At 53.9% G+C, this 23855-nt stretch overlaps 1 protein-coding gene and 1 long non-coding RNA gene across 3 annotated transcripts in view; one reads left to right on the top strand and one right to left on the bottom strand.

Annotated features, from left to right (window-relative positions):
* The first annotated feature begins 4929 nt into the window (after positions 1-4929).
* On the top strand, positions 4930-14599 carry LOC105867231 (uncharacterized). Of its 2 annotated transcripts, XR_012920082.1 has the most exons (4): positions 4930-5070; positions 5511-5913; positions 12105-12525; positions 14350-14599. It is a non-coding gene; the product is annotated as an uncharacterized LOC105867231 (long non-coding RNA). The 2 variants fall into 2 exon arrangements; XR_001152240.2 differs by having other exon boundaries at positions 4930-5913.
* Positions 9658-23855, bottom strand: part of ST8SIA2 (ST8 alpha-N-acetyl-neuraminide alpha-2,8-sialyltransferase 2) — a 63034-nt gene continuing 48836 nt past the window's right edge. The window contains exon 6 of the mRNA XM_012757052.2: positions 9658-10129. Within this exon, the coding sequence (XP_012612506.1) occupies positions 9844-10129 (286 nt within the window). The 3' untranslated portion in view covers positions 9658-9843. The remainder of the gene's footprint in view (positions 10130-23855) is intronic.

Genomic DNA, 23855 nt, shown 5'->3' with positions numbered 1-23855 from the left:
CTTGAGTAACCGTTAGAGGTCTGAGAACATGAGACCATTGTTCCCTTGTGATCCAACTCCGGAATTGACTGATATCGCTGCTCTGCTCAGTTGCTCACGTACAAAGAACTAACCTTGGGTCTGGGGGGTATAAAAGTGAAGCGACCGGTGCATTGGTCACTCGAGTCATTGTCACGTCCTTGTGCATCTGTGTCGTCGTTTTATGTTCTGTGTTCATCCCCCGTCCTGTAATCAGGCCACGTCACTGTAGCTCTCAGGTAGAGGGAGGCAGAGAAACGTACCTATCTTGTTCAGGCATGAAAACCGAACCCACCTGTCGAGTAGCCAGAGGGGAATGATTTCAGGAAACTGGGAAGCATTCATTCACTCATTCAACAGGCATTCATTCATTATTGGACACCTACTGCATGCCAGGCCTTACCCACTTGCTTCAACACCAGTGAAGAAGGCAGGCTGAGCCAGGAGGGGACGGGCAGAACTCACCACAAACGAGTTTTTGCCCCCTTGGCCTGAGGCAGCGGCCCAGAGGGGAAGGAAGTGAGTTGTCACGATCTAATGTTACAGCCAGTGAAGAGCTCGAGGCTCCTTGTCTGGTTTAATCACAAGAGCTACTGAGCCAGGCAGATTTTCCTACTCCCAGTTTCCCGATGAGGAAACAGAGGCAGGAGGTGCATGGCTGGACAGACGCTGCTTGGACAGGAAGTGAGGAGGCAGGGGCAGGGCCTGGGCCACTGGGGGTCCCCTGGTTTCCCTTATGCAGCAAAAAAGGGCTGGGGGCCCCTTCTCTGCTGTAACCCAGCCTGGTGCAAACCCCTAATTTCAAGGCAGGCTGCTGGAGTGGAGCTCCTGACCAGGACAGCCGGTAGCGTCTTGCAGTGTTCAAGGACGATCGCCTGCCCTTTCACAGCCCGCTGGGTTCATTTGCTCCGTCCTCTGCTTTGCTGGTTTCACTTCTCACTCCCAGGCTGCTCTCTCTTCCCAGTGGCCTGTGGTTTGGCCACCCCCATCTTGTCCCCAGACTTGGGGCCACGTGGGTGGGGCGTGCAGAGGAGCAGGGTCAGCTTCCCTGCCCAGCTGCAAAGGCGGCGGCGGCAGCCACGGGCCAGGGCTGTGCAGACGGAGCCTGTCCCTGGCGCTGCACTGATGAGCATGGGGGTGACAGCAGGGGTGAGGAGGGCCGAGCCTGCTGTGGGACCTGGCTGGCTCGCTCACTGGCTTGCTCATGCAGCCCCCAGAGCCTTGGGGGTACACTTTCTGTGCCACTCTGGGGCCCAGGGGCTTGGGTTTAGAACCCAGCTCAACCACTTCCTAGCTTGGGCAAGTTAATCAACCTCTTTTCCTCAGTTTTCCTCTTCTCTGGAGTGGGCATAATAACAGCATCTCCCTCCAGTGGGTGGCTGCGAGCGCTGAGTTAGTCCACGTGAAGCATCGATTCAATGTGCTTTGAACAGAGACTATTCAAGGCGATCACTTGCCTGTCACCAGTCCTGGTAAGATGCCTCTCTTTGTGCCACTCGATGGCTCCACTGGTGGATTTGCAATCTGCACTCGCTTGAGCTACGCAGAATGTCTGCTTTGGGTTAAGGATACGTCCATGGAAAACAGGAAAGAGGAAAGCCGGTCCCTTCTCCAGGAGGGGTTGCCACGAGAACACCAGGGCGGGGAGGCTCTGGTGTCCTGCCCAGTGGTCCAAACGCCCAGAGGTCTCTTGCCTGGAGGGTCTGGGAGCGGGGGCGATATGCAAAGTGTTTCCTTACCCAGAGAGGGGCCCTGACCAGTTAGAATGGCCCTTGGCCACCGAGCTGCAGCACAGGGCATGTGGGGAGCTCAGAGCTGTGACTCTTGAACACCTGGCAAGGGCGCATTTGACAATCGACTTTGCTGTGCAGGTGTGTCCGGGTCTGCATCAGCTCCGCCAATGGCAGCCAGGGGAGAGCAGTGGCCTGAGTGGGGGTGGGGGGATTCTGTCCGTACTTCCTGCTCTCCCTCCCATGGGCAGGATCACACTATGACAACATGGCTGAGGGTTGACAGAATTCAGTGGCCTTCGGGGGCTTTCTGCATGGGCTGGTGTGAACACTGTTGGCTTTGGCATGAAACCAACCACCCATTCACACTTTGGCGTCTTAAATGAGTCTTTAGCCTCTGAGGTCCTTGGTTGTCTAATCTGTGAGATGGAAGCAGCAGCACACACGGGGTGGTTATTGTATGGATAAGCCTTATGGAAATCGTCGCATGCAGGGCCCGGGAGGCATGGCCTAGCTGAGCAAGTGGGGGCGACCCCTGCTCCATGCCATTAAGTGGGACTCCCTCTCATTCTGGGATTGGTGAGGAGCACTCACATGTCTGCATAGTCCACACTCATTCTTTTGTGCATGTGCTAGGAGTTTATTAAGTGCCTACTCTGTGCCGGGCACAGTTCTAGCAGGTGAGGACCCCTCCGTGAACATGCCAGACAAGGCCCTGTCCCCACGGAGCTTGCGTGGGGAGGCAGGTGACGTGGTGGACAGGCTTTTCCTCCTGCTGCAGACTCGCAGCAGTGCAGAGTCCTGGATGTGACTGACGCGGCAGCAGTAGCAATGTAACCCATCAGACAAAACAGACCTAGGCTTGAAATCAAGGAAGGGGAACCTCAGAAGCCAGAGATAAGAGAAAGACTTCATTTAAACCAGGGGCCCGAGAGGAGCTGCCACATAAGAGGTTGTGGGGCTTCGGACACTAGGCCTGGGTTCCCTGCAGGGCTGTACCTGGTGCCACCTGGGGAGCTTCTAGAGATACCTGGGCCACACCCCAGACCAATGGCATCAAAACCCCCAGGTTTCAGGGGCTTTTAAAGCCCCCCCCCCAAGTGGTTCCAATGTGCAGCTGAACCGGTAAAGGTCTTCGGGGTGGGGGTGGGGTTCTCATGTCCCCCCGGGCCAGGAAGGAGCTTCCCGTGTAAGGTGAGAGTCGTGAAGTTTTCCGAGTGGGTCCAGTTGGAAAGACTGCCCCCACCAGCTCAGCTAAAGGGGTACAAACACCGGACATCTACCTGCAGCCACAAGGGAAAAAGTGCCACCTGTGGGACATTCAAAGCCAGCCTGTGCCTATCGAGAGTGCTGGGGTTGCGGTCACATTGCCAGCCTGCTGCCAGCACCCCAGACAGAGTCATTAACAATTACCTTGGAGAACGGCCACTTCCACCACCCAGGGCACAGGTGACCCTTGTGGAAAACAAGTCCCCCTGGGATATCCTAGAAGGGCAAGCGGATGCTAAACAAGCGAGCACTCCTGGTTGTGTGCTAGGAGGAGGCCCGTGATAAGCTTCCGGAGATGTTGATCACACGTGTCTGGAGTGCGGACTGAGCATTTGGGATCTTTTATAAAGCTGCGTGGGGCTGAGAACTGCAAAATAAATGCGATAATGTAGATAGTTTATGAAGACCACCTAGCAGGATAATGTGGTGTGTAACAGAAAGTAATTAGCTGACGGAGACCAGAAACGGACTCCCCAGGAGGTGACATTCAATTTGAAGCTTGAAAGATGAGGAGGAGGCCCATGCAAGGAGCTGGGGAGCAGCTTTCCAGGCAGAGGGAACAGCAAGTGCAAAGGCCCTGAGGCCAGAACAACAGTGACCCAGAGGGAGGAACGTTCAAGACCTCATAAGCCATGGTAAGAGGCTCACAGTCTCCCCGCAAGGGTGAAGGAAAGCCACGGATGGGTTTAAGCAGGCAACGACTCGATCTGATGTTGGCCAGGCAGAATCCTGAACAGTCACAGCTGCGCACGTTTCATTTGCTCCAGAGCACTGAGCCTCCCCGCTGCCCCCAGCCCAATTTCTCTACCTGCACCTATTTTTGCATCTTCGCAATAACTCTGTAAAGGAGGTAGGTGGATGTCTTCTCCACCTTACAGATGGGAAAACACCAGAGCTGTGCAGCCTCATCTGTGTCGCCGAGGTTCCTGAGTGGCAGGCGTGCAGATCATCTGGTGTTCATCCCAGAGCTCTTGCCCAGAGCGCAAGACCCAGCCAAGCAACCCGTCCCACCCTGGTCGTTACAGCGAGTTACATTCTCGCCACCTTTGTTAGCAAAGCAGCTCGCCCCAGAGTGGTGTCCCTGCAGTGTCCCACTTCCCTTAAGCACTCCTGGTTCTAATGCGGGGGGGGGGGGTCACCCTCCCCTGGCTTTCTGTAGAAGCTACAGTGTAGCAGTCTCGTTTTAGAAAATTAAGGCTCTGGGAACTAAATTAAAGGGGCGTTTCCTGCGCCAACCCCACTTAGCTCACCTTAGTATGATGCCTGCAAGTCTGCGCTCCTCCTGCAGCCGGATGGACTTGTCCTGCCGGGGTCCACATGGCTACGTGGCAGTTTCCCCACTTCTTGGCAGTCTGGCCTCATTTTCTTATTAGTTCTTGGGGATTGGCTGCTCCCAGCTGGTGCCAGGTCAGTTTTGGAGAGGCCACTTTGACATTTCAAAATATTGTCGTGGCTGGAGCATTTGAGGTCTTTCTTGACCTAGTTCTTAGAACCCCTTGGGAGCCCCATTTCCCACCCTAGGTTCAGGGGGAAGGTGGGATGGCCGAGGAGGGGGTGAGGAAGACTGAGAAAGACACAAGGGATCTTTGGCGTTCTCATTGGGTGGCTCCGTTGGGCTTTGGCTGCCGACAACAGGGATGATTCTAGACAAACTATGATCTGGGGCTGGATCCAGGTTCTATGCACTGTGCGTGGAATTGCCCCACCCCTGGGACTGCTAAGGATGGAAATTAAACTACCCCCACCATAAAGCCCCCAAACAACTAAAATATTGCTTCTAGACAGTAACCATGGAAACCTCCCATTGTTGTACCACCAGAGCAGAAGCCTGTTTGTGTTTGGCTTCCACTAGGGGTGTCATAGAGCTCCCGATTCTGTCCCTTCCTGCCATCTGACAGCACCGCTCAGGGTCAGGGTTCAGGGACTCGAGCAGAAAGCTGCCATTCAGCTCTCTGGGCTGGCCCTGCCCTTGGCGGGTGCCAAGAGGAGAGCCCTGGGGAGAAGAAGCCAGGAATGGGACGATCATGGGAGGAGATGGCACCCGGCGGCGTTGGTGAGAGACGGCGGGCTGGGGCAGGCTGTCGGTGTCGTTGGGGACGCCATTAAGGGCGTTCACGAGGCAGTACGCACGTCTGGAGTCCCGTATGACTGGCATCAATAAACACCCCTGTTCCGTTCATTCTGGAAGGGGAGCCTTAATTAGGCATGAAGAGATGTATCAAACAGCAGCCCCTTGGAGCTGCTGGTCTCTCTGCCATCTGGACCGATGGTTCCTTACGCTGCGACAACAGCAGCGGGAATGACTGATGAGGCCCTATCGCTCCTCTCCCCAGGCCTGATAAAACCCAGATGGCTTTTGTCCCCCCTACACCACCCCCCGGAAGGAGTGAGATTTTGACGGCACATGCATATGCTGGGATTCACGCCGAGGTTTGCCCAGTCTCTGTGCCCAGCCCTGAGGCACCAGGCTTAGGGTCACCTTCCCGTTTACAGCCACCAACCACAACAACGAACAGAAAAAGCCCTGGAGTGAGGATGAGCAGACCTGGGTGAAAATTCTACCAGTGACTTCGAGGTTTTCTACAGGTTTGTGACTCGGTTTTATGACCCATACAATGGGGGCGATGTTTCCTGCTTTGGCCCGACCCACATGATGTTTTGTAGGTTCTTGTGACATTATGAATGCAAAACGACTTCATTAACTATAAAGCCCTCTACAGGCATTAGGATTTAATCCAACAAACATTTATTGAGCAACTGCTGTGTGCTATGCACCACGCCTAGTGCAGTGATGGACACAGATGAACAAAACACAGTCCCTGCCCTCGGCGAGCTTACAGTCTAAGAACGGTCCTAGGACAAGTGCACGAATAACTATAATACAAGGCAGAATATGGTAAGTGCCATGAGAAAGGTACAAATAAAGTGCTACGGTGGTTCAGCAGAGGGAGAGATCCCAGCGGTTGGTAGGTCGGGGAGAGCTTCATGAAGGACGTGGTCTCTGCGTGGGCCTTGAAGGGAACAAAAGCAGGCATTCCAGGGGACAGACGGGAACAGCAAGACCAAAGGCACAGACAGGGAAGTGCAGGCGCCCCTTCAAAGAACAGCTATTCCCGACGGACCGCGTAGGGTGTAAAGGAAGAATGAGGCCTTCTCAGGTGGTCTGTAATGTCAGGGTGAAGAATCGTACGCTTGTTCACGGGTCAGGGGAACTTTGGAAGGTTTGTGAGTGGCTGCAGATGCAAATCGCCGTGCACGCTCAGGATGGCTGGAGGATGCGTGCGCGTGCACGGGGGAAGCCGGGAGAGGGGACTGCTGTCTACTGGCCAAGAGGCCAGCAAGTAAGGAGCAGCGAGGTTGGTGCTAGTGGGGAGGAGCAGCAAGGGAGTCCGAGGGAGAGGAGTTGAGATGACGTCAGGGTCTCAGCCTGGGTGGTCGAGGGACAAAGGAGGGATTGTGGGGGAGGGGCAGGCAGAGAGGATCCCCTTGGCTTCAGAGGTGCTGAGCTCACGGTGTTGCCGCCAGGAAAGACAGGGCGAGTGTCCAAGCAGGTGCCATCCCAGCTTGGGGCTCGGGGGAGGGCTGGGCTGCGAAGCGGGGAGGCAGGCGCGAGGTTGCTGATGGGCAGTGTCGCAGGACCGAGGGGAGGATGCTGACGCCAGTGAGGCATGTCCACGTTGTGGGGCAAGGAGAGGAGAGGGAAGGAATGCTCAGATCTGCCTCGACTCCTTTTTAGATCAAGGTAGGGGGTGTCAATAAATAAATCATAAATACACAAATAAATATATAAATAAATACACGGCCAAGAGGGGTGGGGAAGGGAGGAGAGCAACCGTGGGAACGTGGTATCCTGGGTGCCGGGGGGCCGGGGACCCTCCAGGAGGGTGGCTGTGGAGCCAGGCCAGGCGCAGAGCTCAGGGAGGGACCCCAGGCCTTGGCTCCCTGCAGGGCCGAGAGCTGAGGGGTGGCAGCAAGTAAGGGCAGTCACGGCGGGAGGTGCTGGGGACCCTTCCGAGGTCTGGAGGTGAGGGCAGAGGGCAAGGGAGCCAGGATGGGTAGAAGGAGCGCACGCAGGCGGCTGGAGGCTGGTGGGGGAGGAGGCAGGGTAGTGGCAGAGAGGCTGAGCCTGTGAGAGGAAATATAACTGGGGGGGGGGAATGATGCTTCCTCTGAAACGTGGGGAAGCAGATGAAGGGGGAGCAGAGCAAGCGAGAGATTCTGAGGGGAGACCTCATTTTGGACGGCGCCCTCTGGGCTGAGGCTGAGGGAACATGACTGCTGTAGCTACAAGGCATTGGACCAGGGTGACTCCCCGGGGCCACCCAAGGCCAGCTGGCCCACAGCAGAGACTGTAAGAGGCAGGAAAGGCCAGGCGGCCTCCCAACTGTGCTGCCCAGATGGAGCAGGATGCAAGCCAGGGACAGCCAAGGCCCCAGGAGCTCTGGCCATCGCGGCCAAGGCATGTTGCAGCACGGGACTCAAGCTGAGCTGGGCAAAACTGCACGTGAGGATGGTCCTGGGGCCTCCAGAGAGAGCCCGAGGCAGGTCCCAAGGGCTCCTTCCACTCCAGCTCCCGTCGGTTTCAGTTTAAGGACCAGAGGCTAAGACAGGACGGAGAGAAAGGCATGTTCTGGTTCTCCGAAGAGTTCTGGCCCTTGACTCCCCCAGTGGGGTGCTGTCCAGCTGGGGGCCGGCTCCAGAACCTGACACCTGGGCTCCCCTCAGGACTCCCCGTGGGACCTTCTGGAACCCAAGGCCTTGGCTAATCCAACAAGACCCTGCCAGAAATCCGACCTGCTCCCCGGGGCACTGCAAGCGTTAGCAATTAAACGTCTTCTAGGACCTTTGAGATCGTCAAGATGAAACACTCTGGAGATGGGTAAAATATGACGCCCGTTATTTCCGCTGCTCCTGAGGAGTCTGCAACCGCTCCGTTCCCAGGGAGGCTGTTAGGGCTGTTTGCTCTTTTAAATATTCATTTTATAATGCAAATCCCAAATCTCAGACTTCAAGTAACAGCAAGGGGGAAAAGGCAGAGATGTGTGGTCGCCATGGTTTTGGGCAGGAGTGTCGCGTGTGGTTAATGGTTCCGGGTCTCCTTCCGCCTCCTCCACGGGTTTCCCGTCAGCCCTTAATTTAGCGCCGATGTCGTGTTCTGAATTGCCGTTGATTAATTATGTCCAGCCTGGTATGCTTAGGAGCAGATCTTGATTACTTCCCTTAACTCTCTTCACCTTCAAGATAGTGTTTTTTAACTTATCTTTCAAACACGTTCTAAACACTGTCATTTATCAGGCGAGGGACGCACCTAACACATGGAGCTGGCTACCGCTTCTCTGGCGTGACCCATGAGTCCAGCCTCTAAGTTACAGGCTTTGAGCCCAGATTTCCCCAGCAGATTAGGTCCAGTATTTGGAACTGCATTTGGCTTTGGGGTTTTATTATTATTATTTTTTTAAGTCTTAAACATTAACCTTAATAGGGGAAGAAAAAGGATTTTGCAAAATTCTAAAATCAGCGCCCATGTGGGAAGATGGGGGTGGGGTGGACATTGGAACCTCTCCCTGCAAAGTCGGTGCTCGGTGTGGGCTAGTGGATAGCAAGGTGACAAGAAAGTGACATGGACACAGCAGTCCGGCTGCTGAGGCCCCACAGAGCACAGAATGCGGAAAGCAAACAAAGAGAGCGGTTGCAGAGACATGGAGCTAGATGCTTGACATTCTTTCAGGTCTGGTGCTCGGGAGCTCTGGGAAGCGCCCAGAAAGGCAATCATGTATATTTCAAGAAGGGTGACATTTATCTCGAGAGTACCCTTTCAGGCTCTTGCTGTGGCCTCCCTGGTGGCAGAGGAGGACAGTAGTGTCTCCCACATGACAACATTCTAATCGGGTGAGAGGGAGACTGACGTGGAGGGTGAAATCCCAGGGCCTCTTCCTCCTCGACAGACCGAAGTCACTTTAAAGAACACCAACAACACAACCACTGTATTTTGGACACACCTCTGCCTCATTCTGGGGTGGAGCGAACCCTTAGCTCCCTTAGGGAGGTCTCGGTTTTTTTCAAAGACATGATTTGGAACACCCCACCTCGTAGTGCCATCTTCCCGTTTCACCCAAAGTTCTTGGTGGCTCTTGCTAAGCCAGAACACGGACTGTCCATCATGTCTCCTCTAGCCTTCTCTCTATGGCTGTGGAGGCCTGTCTGAGACATGACACCATGGTCTGTCCCTCGGGCAGTCAGACTCTAAGTTCGCAGAACAAGGCCCTCAACTCTCCTGCGGCCTCTGCCGCTTGGTTTCATTGTGCTCCTTTGCCAGGTTGAACTCTCTAAACTCCCTCTCCTCTGTGAACAGCACCCGCCTTAGGCTGGGTCAAGCGTCCCCTCTGGGTCTTGGCTCACCCAGAATCCGTATATCCCAGAGGCTCGGGGCAGCTGACAACAGGTGGCTCTCCACTCATCCGTGAGCCCAAAGATCCCTCCAACCCAGGAGGCAGTTTTTCATCCAAAGTCTTGGGACTAGCTTCTTTTCACGTCAAGTCCTTCGGCCCCCAAAGATGGACTGAGTCTCAGTCTGGTTCAGGTGGGTTCTCCACACCTTCTTCTTGTGGCTTATCTGCCTAATGCTAGATGAACACCACACAGTTATAAATACTCAGGTCAATATATATATGCAGGTATAGATATATATATTCTGGTCACTGTTTTACACTTTAACAAAGAAAACCACTAGCCTGCTTTTTCTATTGCTTGTGCCACCCCGACTCCCATCTGCCTGTGGTGTAGCTGGCAGGAAATGTGAGCCACTGAGTCCCGCGGGGTGACCACCTTACGTGGCCCCGTCGCACTGGCCGACAGTCAGTTTCAGAGCCCCCTGCTCGTGCAGGCTCTTGAGGGCCTTGAACTCCAAGGGCATGGTGTGCGGGCTGGCCTGGGAGGTGTAGCCGTACTTGAGGCTGTCATAGTAGTGGTATTTGACGGGGTTCTGGTTCTGATCCAGCGGAAAGGGCCAGAAGCCGTAGAGGTAGATCTGGTTGCAGAACCGCGTGGCCAGGGTGTACATCAGCAGGCCGGTGGTGGGTCTTTTGATGTGGACCTTGTTGGTCAGCCAGTATCTGGGGGGAAAAAAAAAGGGAAAAAAGAAACATCAGTTTGTGAATCACCCTTTCCGGGAAGAGGGAGATTTTATCCTGCCTGGCAGCTGGCCTCCTGACACGCCAGCAGCCTTAGGGACCAACCAGGCCGCCATCCCTGGCTCCCTTCGCGGGACTGACAACCACCGTTGGCTAAGCAGCTCAGCCCCTCCTCAGATTGGGCGCTCCCACATATATGAGGTTAAAGAGTTCTCAGAACAAGCCCAAGTGTGGGCACGGATGCAGGCGTGGGGGCCAGGGATAAAAAGTGGCTTGCCCAAGGTCACTCAGGCAGAAAGCGGCGACACCTTGACTCGGGTCAGCAAACTTTTTCTGTAAAGGGCCAGATAATAAATGCTTATGGTTTTGTGGCCACATAGTCCCAGTTGCAACTACTGGCCCTCTGTGTAGTTGTAGAATGAAAGAGCCACAGACCACACAGGGGTGTGGCAGGGCTGGCCCTCCAGTGGTACTTTGCTGGCCTTGGATAAAGTGCCTGCTGTCACATGGTGCTCACTGCCTTTCAGGGGTACCGCCGGGCTCCCCTTTGCAGACCGCCATTCCTGACTCCGCCTTTGCCGCTTGAGCACCTTCCTGTCCCTGCCCAAGCAGGAGCCCCACCCTCTGGTGCAGTAGCCCGTCTCTGACCACAGGTGACTCTCCTGGAATCAGGAGTCAAGGAGAAGGAGGGGGAGGGGAAGAAGAGGAGGAGGGGGGAGGAGGAGGAGGAGGGGGAGGCTGAAGGGCACTAAACAGTGGTTTGCCCTGGGAGGCTGGGCTCCGCCCGTTCTTTTCCTTCTAAACACCCGTCACCACATCTTGGTGCCCCCACCTCTGCAACAGAGCCCCTGCTTCCCGCCTCCGTGCACTCGCCAAAGGGCAACGTGGGGAGGCGTGGGGAACTGGAGCCAGCAGGGTGTCAGGTGCGTCCGAACCAAGGGTGCAGTGAGGGGGACACCATCTCCATTTCACAGGCGAGGAAACAGGCACGGAGGAGGTAAATAATTCAGAAGACTTGAGTTTTAGTGACAGTTCTGTCACCAACAATCTGTGCGCTTTGGAGCAAGTCACTTCTCCCTGCTGAATCTAATTTTTCACATTTATGCAATGACGGGGCATAGTCCAGGTGGTCTCCGAGCTATCTTCCAGGCTGCAACATTCCAAGACACCAATTAAATTCCTGCCGGAAGTAAACGTATGCCAGACAAAACATTTGCACGTTGCCGAAAGGTGAAACTGTTTTGTATTATTCAGTGCTTTTGGCCAAAGGTTGCAGAGGGCAGGTGCAGATACTACTTTCCTTTTGCAAAATGGTTCCTTCTTTAGAAAGGAAACCCCCCAAACGTTCCAGAGAGTCCACCTTAAATCCTTTTCATTTGCTTGTTTGGAGGAAGTGTTAGCCTGTGAATCAGACGAGGTTAAAGATCCCCAATAAGCCATATAATTTCAGGAAAGCATTGTAATATTCGATAAAGTAAAATGCATCTCCACCGCCCCCAACCGGATTGTCAGTCCAGGGAGAGTAGTGCCTCTGCTTCGACAGAGGAGGCCGTGGTCCCAGGTGGCCAGCGGCGGGGTGGATGTGGGGATCCCGGGCACGGTAGGAGCCTCCTGGGCGGCCCCTCGCTTGTCCTATAAGCCTGTCATCGGAAGACCCCTTTCCTCGAACTTGCTACGCTTTCATCCTGTCTGGGCCAAGAAACTTGCTGGTAGCTAAATTTTCCAACTGGGATTCAGAGGGAGGGACAAAGGCAGGGAAGAGGGCGGGGGCTCTGTCACTGCAAACACAATACCACTGAGAAATAACAGGAGGAGGAGTTTGTGCACTCGCTGCAGCTCTTCATCGTTGCTTCCCTGCGGGGTGTGGTCTCTATGTGACAGCTCGCTAGGCCATTGCCTTCCACCTAGTAGCCCTCCAGGCAGTTCTCTGAAACCTCTCCCTGCTCTCCTCTCCCAGGTACGATCCAAGCTCCACAGTGCAGAACGAGACGTGGCCCCTGCCACCCATGGGTGCAGCTCTCACCGCGGCTCCTGCTCAGAGCAAATGGCCGCAGCGCCCACCGCGCCCTGCTGTGTCATAGGCCCCCTTCATCATGGCCCGGATGGAGACTCCTTTGTGCATTTGCCCTGTCTCTGGGCTGTGCAGAGTGTGTCCCTCTGGGCAGCTGTGGTCACCTGCACACCAGTCTCTTCTCACCGGGCTGCAGTGTGCACGCATGCCTTTCTGGCCGAGCTGCTGCCTGTCCTGCCGTCCCTGCCCTGGGGGCCTGGAGAAGCATGGCTGCTGCCGAAGCGAGGGGTCCTGCGTGTATGCTTGGTTTTTCTTTTTCTCCTCTTCTATTTGTGATTCCACGGGGCCATGGCGCATTTTCTATGGGGTAGGTAGGGGGCTGGGGCAGGGGGACTCTGGTCTCTAAGAAAAAGATCTGGGAATGCAAGGGGCAGCCTATGGGTAGCGCGTCCCACTGAGGCCCTGGCTGGGTCTGGGCCAGACTTCCTGCTGCTCTCCCCGTGTGTCCCTCGAAGCTCCTGAGGTCCCTTCTCCTTGGCCACAGGGAGGCCGGGGCCAGAAGAAACCAGAAGCCGTGCATCTGCCTCTGCGGGAGGAGGCGTGGGCCAGGCTGGAGCGGTCCCCGGGCACACCTGCTGCTGGGGTCAGGGGCAGCCGGCATTAGCTGTCCCGGCTTCAGACCAGGAAACACCACCGGCACGCTGACACTGGGGAGCCCCTGGCCAGGTGGAGAACTGGCGCCACTCCCCAAAGAATCCCTGAGATGCTAAAAGTACTGCCTGCAGCTATTGGGTGTTTGCAAGTGGTAATACTGTGATCGAGGGTATTAGATACCTGCCTACATCTCAGCTCTGCTTTGAGCTCTAGGTGAGGTCTGTCTGGTTTGAACAGCCCCTTGCATGCCCCTTTCTCTCTTTCCAAACCTTCCTACCCACGCTACACGGCTCCTCCCCTCACCACCCCTGTCACCCAACTGAGACCTGGCCCAACCCCAGTAGTCCCCTCTCAGCATCTTACCCTCACCCAGCACTTTACAGGGTGTCCTCGACCCTAACAGGCACCATAGACCCAGGCCCTGCACGGGGCACGAGGACGAAGCAAGGTCCTCAGGTGGCGAGGAGAGGAACCAGGGCTTCCCTCCAGGCCTTCTGACTCCAGGTCCACGTTCTTTCCCCTTCGTGTTGCAGCCCCAGCAGACTCGTGGCAGCCAGGAATGGGGCCGGTCTAATGTGATTGTCCTGGGACTGCCGTGTGTGCCCATCTGCTAATACGGGAGGCACAGTGCTGGCTTGCGGGATGCTTGATGCTGAGGTTGGGACTTCTTGGATAAAGAGCCCTTCCTGAGACACCTCGGCACTGTCTGTGCTCAGCCGAGCTAAGCTGAGCTTGGAGAGCTCTGGGGGACGAAGGCAAGGGGAACATAAACAGGAGAAAAATCCCAGAAGAGCAGCAGCTGATGTTGGGATCCTCCCACACACCCCTGCAAAGCCCTTGTCCACGTCCCATCACAGGGAGCTCGCCTGCTCCTAAACCGGCGCATTGCGTTTCCAGCTCTGACACAGAGGTCCTCAACTTAGGCTGCACACCTGAGTCACCTGGTGCTTTAAGAGACGCGAGGATCTCACTCCCGGGTGCAGCCTGGACACTGGGATTTTTACAGCCTCCCCCAGAAATTCAAATGTGCAGCTAAGACTAAGTCCTGTTCTGCCTGGTAGGTGGTTCTGCCAAAAGAACCCAAAGATGAGATATATTTAGAGAAAAAGAGTAAGCGTTAGGAATTGTCATAGAGTTTCAAAGATGACTGGGCCTGGAGAACTCACGTAGCTCAGCAGCCTGGCAGGGGATATAACCGAGTGAGCTGGCATTTGGGGCACGTGTAAGGGAAACTGACACCTGGCCTCAGCGTTGCCATGGCAGTGGGGAGCGGTGGGGACTGGGGCATCTTATTGGGTGCCCAGTTTTATTATTGTCCAGTATGATGCTCTAAGATCTTCTCATCTTTTTGAACATCAGAAATCTAGATTTTTATGCATATTCTCCAAATTTTTAAATATTGGCAAAATAATTAAAATAAATTAAAAAAAACCACACCACCACGTGAGGCCGTATTGGGTGAATCCAATAGGCTGTGTCCGTGTAGTAAATCCATGGGCCTTCTGGATTGAACTCATCCCATTCTTCCATTTCCCAGGGGAAAATGTGGGAGTCCCGGGGACTTGCTTGAGAAGAGAGAAGCTTCCCGTGCAGCTGGGTGGACAGATCTGGACAGAACGCAGCTTCCAAGACTCCTGGGTCTTGGGCATTTTTCACCCCAGGGCTGGAGCTGGGAGTATGTTGGCTGCAGCTGCAGGCCGATGCTACCCAGGGACACTCGAGCCACCGGCAGTGTCCCCATAGAAGACCATCTCACCCATGCTCACTCCCTGAGCAAATACAAGGCCTAACCCTGGCCAAAATAAACAATGGTTTGTTTATTTTCGGACAGTAAGGCCTCAGCAGGGGAAGGCCTTCAGAAATGAATTTCTTTTCAGGCCATCAACACTATGCCTGGAAAGGGGGAGAGAAGAATTTAACCAGTGATGAGACATCCGAGTAGTTCATGGGTGGTTCTGCGGCTGCACAGACATGTGCTACACCCCCTTGCCTCTCCCGACATGTCCCTTTGGTGAACTCTTATTTCCCCCCTTCCAAAACGAAAGCGCATGCATCACATCTTCCTGAAATATTGCTTCTGTTCTAACCCTCTTCTCCCCAGCTCAGACTGTGCTAATGACCTCCATGCGATCATTATGCTTCCTGTCTGCTTCTCTGACTGTGCCCAGCAACCCGGGCCGGTCATTCATTACTGTGTGAGTGGGGCTGCCCCACAAAACTCCTCTGTGATCTCCCCAAGAGCGGGGACCCCACCTTACACCCTTTTGTAGGAGGTTTCAAAGGCACCAGGCTCAGCGTGTGCCGTATTCAAAGCGCCGCGGCGGAGACACTTGCGCCCGACAAACACCGCTGGCGCTGTCCTGCGTCTCCCAGCATCCCCCGTAACTGGGCTGGGGCCACGCGGCCAGTCCTGGCCCACGGGCTGCGAGAAGACACGTGCCCTTTCTTGGCTGATGTTCTTCCAGGGCAGGTTCTCCCACTTTCTCTTCTCTTGCCTCGGAGAACTTCAAAGCCTCCTGGTAGGACGGTGTCAGCCTGAGACGGAAGAAGCCTCGGTTCCTGGATCGCTGGTTGGAAGAGGGCGCCCCCACCCCCGCCAGCTTGCATCACACTTGGCGAGAGTGAGAAATAAGCTGCTGTTGTGCTTAAGCACCGGCGTCTCGGGGTGCGTTGTTGTAGCACAGCCTAGAATTGATCGTCCTGACTTCTATTGCACTCAGCAAATGCTGGGCTCCGGTGGAATTGGAAAATGGAAAGAGGCAGGCAAGAACAAAGCTGGGACAGGAATAGAAACGCCCAAGCCCTCAGCTCCGGGGCCAGGCTTCTCACCCAGCGCCGCTAACCGGGAAAGGTGTTGACCGCAGCGAGGCTCCAGAATGGATCGGGGGCTCGGTGGCGTGGCAGGACCCACTTAACTTCCTGTTCTGCCTCCACAGGTAAACAAGAGCCCCTGCGCGATGTCTGGCGGGGACACGGGAGTGCCACTTAATGAGCAGCTCGGGATAGAAGCTGACTGAGTTATACAGGAACAAATCACTCTCGATTTCCTTTACATCCCCTCAGTTGCCCTGGCCAATTTAGAGACTGTGTCCGTGGCCGACTTGTAGACTGTTTCTTTCCTTAGGATAACAGCTGGGTGCTAAAACACAAACTAATTAATTTCGCCTTCCCCAACGAGGTTAGCCGGATGCAGCCGGGACACTGTATTGACAATGCACCTTTAATATCCCAGTCTTGAGATTTTAATTAGAAGGCAAAGTAATCTCAAAGAAGGCAGTAATTATTTTTCAGATTGCCTGCCCCAATTGCCATGACGATTAAGCGCCGTATTTTATGAGCCTGGACAGCAATCAGTGAGGATTGCCAAAATCATCGTTGAAGTACATTTGTCCTTCTCCCTGCATTCCTGGGCTGGGTACGTGGCAAGAATAGTGGCTGCTGCTGTGGGCAAAAGGGACCAAGAGGACCTTCTCCAAGAAACTAAAAACAGAGGGATAGAGTTCATAATGTCCTCAAAAACCAGGACTGCCTCAAAGGTGGCTGTCCAGGGACACTTGGTGATACGTTGTGCGCAAAAGCAGCAGCAGAGCTGGGGACACAGATCTCAGGCCGCTGGTGTCCTGTCTCTGTAGCAGCAGCCTCAGCCCTGACCTGGGCCCCCACAGCCCACTGCTGTCCTTTCTTGGGGACCACTGCTCAGGGCTCTGGTGTGCTGCAGTGTTGAGACTGCCCGGCTGTGGCTGGGGCTGTTGTTAAGAGCTGGCCAAGCCATGGGGAGGCTGGAGACTGATTTCTGGCCTCCAGGCCTGCCCAAGCCGACACTCTTGCTCGAGTAAGCTGGGCTAGCCTCAAATAAGACCATGGCACTGAAAACTCCCCAATCCCTCCTGGAGTCCACAGGATACAATCTGATGGCCTCTGCCGAGCTGTGACACTCTTGAGATCTGGGCCTGCAACTCTCTCCCAGACCCTGGCGTGCGCAGCCACACTGCTATACGCAACTTCTTGGTTTCTTCCGGGACACCTCCCATGTGCTCCTGGCTGGCGGTCTCTTCCTAGGTCCCAGCTTTGATGCGACTTCCTGCAGGAAGCCTCCTGGACCTCCCTGGTTGGTTTTGTGCCTGTATGTTGTTCTTCCCTATCATAGAACCCATCATGTGATGGTGTAATTAATTGTTTGTCTTTTCCTTCCCTACAATTTAAAATTCTGTAAACAAGTGGATTGACTTCCTGTTTCTGTATAACTCTAGAAGTGGGTACTTCACAAATCTTAATTTCGTTCAGTGAAGCAATGAATGAAAATAAGCAAGCAGAAGGCAGTGGATCACTTTGGGGTCATTGTCAGGAGAGGTGAAGGAGCCCAGCGTCATTCTAAACCTTTCTAGATGGCCACCAGGCCTGGTAGGCAACCACCATCCTAGACAGCAAGTTGCTAAAAGTGAGGAGGAAAACCAGGCTGCCGGTTGTTCAGGGGTTCGCCTGCTACAGGATGGGCCCCTCAGAGAGGAGAGAGATTGCTGCTCATGCCCAAGTATCACCCCTGACCCCACAGGCCCAGCAAGACCTTGGAGCTTGGAGCTTAAACCTTCTGGTTGGATTCTGGAGTTTACACTGACGCCACCCCAAACAAACAAAATTATATCCACTCTCATTCACAATCAAAGGAATCCAATTTCAAACAATGATCAGACACCGTTTTTCACTGGATTGGCAAATATCACAAATGTTGATAACACACCTGTTGGCAAGGTTACGAGGAAACAGTCATTTTCAGTGACTGTAGGTGAGTGTGCACGTTGGCACCTTCCTCTAGGAAGGGCAACTGGCACTGTCTGTGAAAATTAACCATGCAGATTGGAAAGACACCTCTAAGGAGAGAGCCTATGGATGCGCCTATGCTTGTAGATTCCAGCACGAGGGCGATCGATGGAGCATTGATTATTCTGGCAAGAGACTGGGAACACGCTCGACGCCCGCCAGCGCTTCTGCTTACGTGAACCATGGTCCAGACTCACGGTGACCTGCGAGGCAGCTGTGAGGGAGAGCGAGGCAGTGTGCGTCGATATGGAATAATTTCCAGAATTTAGCAAGGTGCAGTGCTCCAAACATGCCCCCTTATGTGTGAGACGGGTTATTTCTGGAAGGATCCACACACACGAAACCAGTTGGACAGGCTGCCTCCGTTGGGGGAGGGTGGGCAAGGGGTGCGGGGCCAAGCTTGTTTGTCACTTTAAATCCTTTTTTCCCATTTGGATTTTTCTTTCTACTATGTGCACTGCTATTTTAGAAAAATGAGAAGGAGAAACTATTAAAGATAAACAAGCGCCAGCAGCCATCTGTGCCGTAATTCCGCAGACCTCTCTCCTCCCCTTCTCTGCGGAACACACTTCCAGGGAGGCGAGTGTGGTCTGCCTCACTCCCTGTCCCCTGGAGGAGGCTGGGACCAGGGGGGCAAGGGACTGACCCCAGGGCCACACTCCCTGGATGAGATGGCCTGTCTGGAGGAGGGACACCTCAACCTGTGCTGGTCTCGCCCTTTGTCCTTTGCCCCTTGCCTACCTGCTCGCCCTGCCCTCCCGTCTCTGCTCCCTGCTGGCCGGTGGCAGGGCCTGCTTTGCTCATCTGTCCCCGCGGGCCCTGGCGGGAGGTGGGCTGCAGCTCTGCCATCCCAAGGCTCAGGCCCAGCACTGCTGGTGCCTCATTAAGCACAAACTCACAGCCTTGTCAGCACCCGGCCGGTGGGCTGGGCGTCTGCACGAGCCAAGGAGCTGCTTTCTGCCCGAGGGGCCGCCCTCTCTGTGGCCGCAGCCGCCCCTGCTGTTGTAATTAAATTAGAGCCGCTCACCGCCAGCTGCTGACCACAGCGTCCCACTTCCTGTGGCCACACTCACGTGCCTTGGAGTCCCTTCCCTCTGTCGCTCACCCCCCTCGCCAACAGCCGGCCAGGGCACGGTGCCACCCGAGGGCTGGCAGAGCCAGAGGCCGCTGGGAGAGCTGCTCAGGCAGGGGCGGCGGCCGCAGCCCGCCTTGCTGGCACCAGAGCCTGGGCCCCGCCAGCTGCCAGCAAGAGCGGCAGGGCCAGGCCTCCGCGCTGGCTTCGGCACCGCGCTCCCTGCCCCACAGTGCCCAGGTGGGCGGCTGCCTCAGCGGGCAGCGTCTCGCAAGTGCCCTGTGGGACAGAGACGCTCCTGGCACAGAGGTGCCGAATCAAAGAGTCCTGGCATGGGGAGGAAGACCCTCCACCATGGTGTCCCTCCACCACGTTCCTGTGCTCAAGCTCTAACCCCAGTACGCTGGAATGTGACCTTACTTGGAGACAGAGTAACCAAGTTAAAATTCAGTCATCAGTCATTAATCCCACATGACTGGCGTCCTTATAAACAGGGAAGACGCAGAGACAGACAGGCAGCACGCCGCGTGGACAGGAAAACGGCCACCTGCGAGCCACGAGAGGCCTGGAACAGCTCCTTCCCTCCCAGCCCCAGGAAAGAACCAACTGTGCTGAGCCCTGGAAGTGTGCACTCCCAGCCCCTAGAAGGCTGAGACGATGCATTTCGTTGTTTAGGATGCCCCGCCTAGGGGACTGTGCACGGCAGCTCTCATCAGCAGGCCTAACACGCCAACTGCGTCTGTGTGACATGGCTGTCCCTCTCCACGGCCCCAGGAAGGGTGCTTGGCTGCTGCCTGGACGTATCCGGTGACACTGAATTTCCAAGTGCCAGGCAAGCTCATTTCAGGCGATCCTATTTCTTACAATGTTCTTCCCAGTGTCCAGATGGACTCTGGCCCCTCCCCCGACCCTGGCATTACATTTGGAACCTCACAGACCAAATCTATGAACCCCTGAAGGGCAGGGACCTTGTTTTATTGATTTTTTACAAATTCCCCCAGCACAGGCCTGGAGGATTTAATTGCCTAAGGAGGCACTTAAAGGTGTTGAATTCAGGAAGATGCCTTCATGCTCCTTGGAGCCTTCTTCTCTCTCAAAATCTTCCAACTTCCAAATTTCTCTGCCACTGTGGTCCTTCTCCAGCCTGGTACCCCAAAACTAAATGTGATTCTCCAAGTGGAATATGATGAGGCAGAGTAAAACAAAGTCACCAGTGACCTTTCCGACTCACAGAGATGTTATACATCCCCCGATGCAGCTTAAGATCACGTTACTTTTTTGAGCAACCACTGAGGGTTGGTACCAGTCATCCCTCTGCACTTGTACAAATGCTTTGAACCTGAGTACAGAATTTTGCATTTGTCCATATTAAATTTCTTCTTATTTGATTGATTTGGATTTAACCCTGAGATCTAAATACTGAGACTCCCCCAAAAGTCATGTCACTGGTGAATTTGCTAGACAGATCACTGATGCTCCTATTCAAGTCATTGGTAAAAATGGGACAGGCATTGAGCCTGGGGGCAGGTTCAACATTAATCTACTTGAGTAGCATCCTTTGGGTGTCAATGGCCAACAGATAGTGGTGAATCTATCTGTCAAGGACACATGAGGGAGGAGGTCGTAGAGAGAGTAGAGACCTTTGATGTCTATACATGTGGATGCTAATTCTAGTTCCCACCTCCTCCTCATCCACGTGACCTTGGGTAAAATACTGGCCATTTCTAAACCTTAGTTTCCTTATGAATAAAAAGGGCATGAAAGTAGCATCTATCTTATAAGGTTGTTCTGAGAAGTTAACCTTTGTTAGCTCCAAGTGGCCCATACAACGCTTTGTCAAAGTAGCTGATGTATGTCTAGATACGAAATAACCGAGCCCAGGTCTACCTGTCTGGGCAAAGATTGCCCATCCCCGATGCCCTTTTCCAACTCTGCACGATTTGGAGAAGATCGTGGCCAGGTGCTCGGTGGTCTTACTGCAAGTTTTCCCCTGGGATGTTCATCGGTCTTGATTCTGTGGACAGCAGCGGGCCTTAAGCTTCCGCTGTGCACTGAATGGCCGGGAGCGCTGTTAGGACACAGAGTGCTGGGCCCCACCCTCAGCCTTTCGGATTTAGTAGGTCTGGGTTTGGCCTGAGAACTTGTATTTCTAACAAGTTCCGAGGGATGCTGATGCTGTGGGCCATGGGACCGCATTGAGAACCGCCGGTCTAGCACAGCAAAGTGCGCCGTCAGTAAAGACGACAGAGGCTGGGTTCCCATATCCAGGCAAAGGACCCATCTCCTTGCTGAAAACCCAGACATAAAACAGGAGTCGAGGCGTCCATTCAACCTCTGTCCTTTGTTGCCTCTACACCATCTGCCCTACTCCTTTTGGCTCTTCATGTTTGAAACATAAAAAGCCCTTTTCCTTTTTCTTAATATTTCCATCTGCTCAAGCCCATCCTGGCTTTGGCCTTCCTGACATGATTCTTCCAGGGCCCCTCGCTATTTCTAGTTCCATGCAATTGAGGAGAGTGCTTGGGGACTGGGAGCAAGGGAGACATCCTGGGTCAGGCCTTCACCAGCCACTGGGACAAGGAGCTCCTTGAGGCTCAGTTTTCTTATCTTTAAAATGGGGATGATGGCAGCAGTTCTCTCACTGCACAAGATGATGCTTAGCCTGGCGTCTGGCACGTAAGTGTTCACTACGGTAACAGGCGTGCCTCATCTATGTTTCTACGTGTCCTGGTGCAAGCCATCCAGAGCGGCATTCAGGATGTGTGACTGCACAGTCGCCATCTGAGGACATCTGTTCTTCTTCCGAAAGATGTCTCGGATGTGAAGGAACAGCCAAGTAGATCTGGGGGGTGACGCCAAAGGCACGGTGACAGGTGAACCACCGTGTTGTGTCTCATGTGCTCTGAACCACTGCCGTGTGCACGTGGGGTCCAGAGGCGCTGCTACCCGCTGCGGCCTACCGCTGGCAACACCAGCCCACTGCGCTCACCGCCACCCTCCACCCCGATCCGGGCCGAGGAGGGTACCAGTCTCTGCTGCATCTGGTGCTCTGATTAGAGCCAGATGATGTGGCTCAGTTCCTGGCTGTGCCACTTACTGGCTGGGTGACCTCACACAAATCACCTAACTTGCTCCACATTTTCCTCATTTGCAAAATGGAGACACCAGAGTGCCTCAAAAGTTGATTCTCACTTGCAACTCCCACCAGCAAAGCATGGAGGTTCCAATTTCTCCACATCTGCACCAACTTAAAAAAAAATTTTTTTTTTTATGATAGCCATGCTAGTGGGTATGAAGTGTATCTCATGGCAGTTTTGACTTGTATTTCCCTAATGGCCAGTGGAGTATACTGTCATGTACTTCCTGGCCATTTGCATATCTTCTTTGGAGAAGTGTCTATTCAAGTCCTTTGCCCGTTTTTAAATTGGTTTTTTTTTTTTTTTTTTTTTTTTTGCTGTTATTTGTAGGAGTTCTTTACATATCTTGGATGTTAATCCTTTGTCAGGTATATTACCTGTAAATATTTTCTCCCTTCTATGACTTATCTTTTCACTCTCTTGATAGATTGTCCTTTGATGCACAAATGTCTTTTAATTTTGGTACAGTCCAGTTTATCTATCTTTTCTTTTGTTGCCTGTGCTTTTGGTGTCAGACTAACGCCAAACCCAAGGTGATAAAGATCTTCCCCTATGTTTTCTTCTGAGTGAATTTCTTCCAAGTAAAAGGTACATTTAAAAATGATTAAAATGGTAAATTTTGTTATGTATATTTTATCACAATAAAAATTTTATTCCCACACCCCATACCTTATAAACAGGGGTTTACTGGGCAGAACATCTTTAAACAAGGAAACAAGATTACTCTGCAAAGTTCAGTCCATTACTGAGACTTCAAGGAGAAGAACTCACGACTGACGGATCTGACTCAGTCCACTGCTCTGACTGCCACAGTCCTGTATTAAACTGAGCTAAATGCACTTTCCTTCTCGTGGTTTTGCCCTCCAGACCTCCTGAGTCCACAGGACAGGTCTAATAATCCCTTTCCCACGAAGTAGCTCTCTGCCTGGCTGGTGGCAGCTGCCATGACCGCATTAGTCACGACTGATTGGTTGCATGCCACCCCTGGGGGCTCAGGGGGAAGGCAGGTGATAGAACCAAGCAAGTCATGGCGCTGGCATTTGAACCCTTTGGAGGTGTCCCTACCTCCAATGCCCATGTTTCCAATGCGAGGCCACATTGCCTGGTGGCCAGATTCCTCCTCAACCTTCTTCTCTGCTATCTGGTGGTCTTTCCTCATGTGACTTTGTTCCGTGTCTCTCCCCAGCCATTCCTCCATTTGCAGTGAATGCCAGGTAAGGTCCACCAAGGCAGAGGGTTACTGCACCCTCTGCCCACCTTTCCACCGATGCCCTAGTATACCCTGTGCCCTACAAGGCCCAGTGGCCCCATGGAGGGAGAGGGCCATTGGCAGAAATCCACTCCAAGGCCCCCGAAGCCCCCTTCTCCCCACCTTTCCCCCTTGCTCAGGCAGAGGCCAGCCCCACCCGTCTCTCCTGCAGTTTCCTCCCGGGAGCTCCTGCATCTGAAAATGTGGCAATCTCAGGATTAACAGCCTGTTTGTTTAGAGGGCTTATTACTGGTGCTTAATGCTATTTTGACAGATGAAAGTGAGTCAATTATAGCTGGAAATAGCTCTGGCTGCATAGGTTTCTTCCAGGTGGTTGCCCATGCCTCATCCCAGGGACCGTGTCTTTTTCCTCTTGTCCCCTTGGGCCTCCAGAGTATCTTAAGAGGTTCTTCCTTCCAGGAAGAAGCGACATTTAAGGCATGGAGCCTCAGTCCATGAGATGAGGGTTGCTGCTGCAGACCCCCTCTGTGACAGAGACGCAGCGAAAAGATGCTGAAGGGACAACCTCCAGGCCAAGGGGGGAGCCTGTGTCCATGCAGGCATCACTCTGCCCTTTACTGAATGTTTCTCCATGGCTATCTTGGGGGCAAAGGGTTTCCTGTGTTGATACCCATCATGATGAGACCAGTGCTGGTCACAGGCTTGAGTACCCTGGGAATCACTTTTATGAAGACAAGAGTCCTTTGTGGGTGGCTCACAGGGCTTCCCAGGGTCACACTGAGTTATGCTAAGGCCGCCATGAAGGG

This window comes from Microcebus murinus, chromosome 7 (assembly GCF_040939455.1).
Source record: "Microcebus murinus isolate Inina chromosome 7, M.murinus_Inina_mat1.0, whole genome shotgun sequence".
Lineage (NCBI taxonomy): Eukaryota > Metazoa > Chordata > Mammalia > Primates > Cheirogaleidae > Microcebus > Microcebus murinus.
Note: the sequence above shows the minus strand (reverse complement) of the source record. Positions and strands in the feature narration are given on the sequence as shown.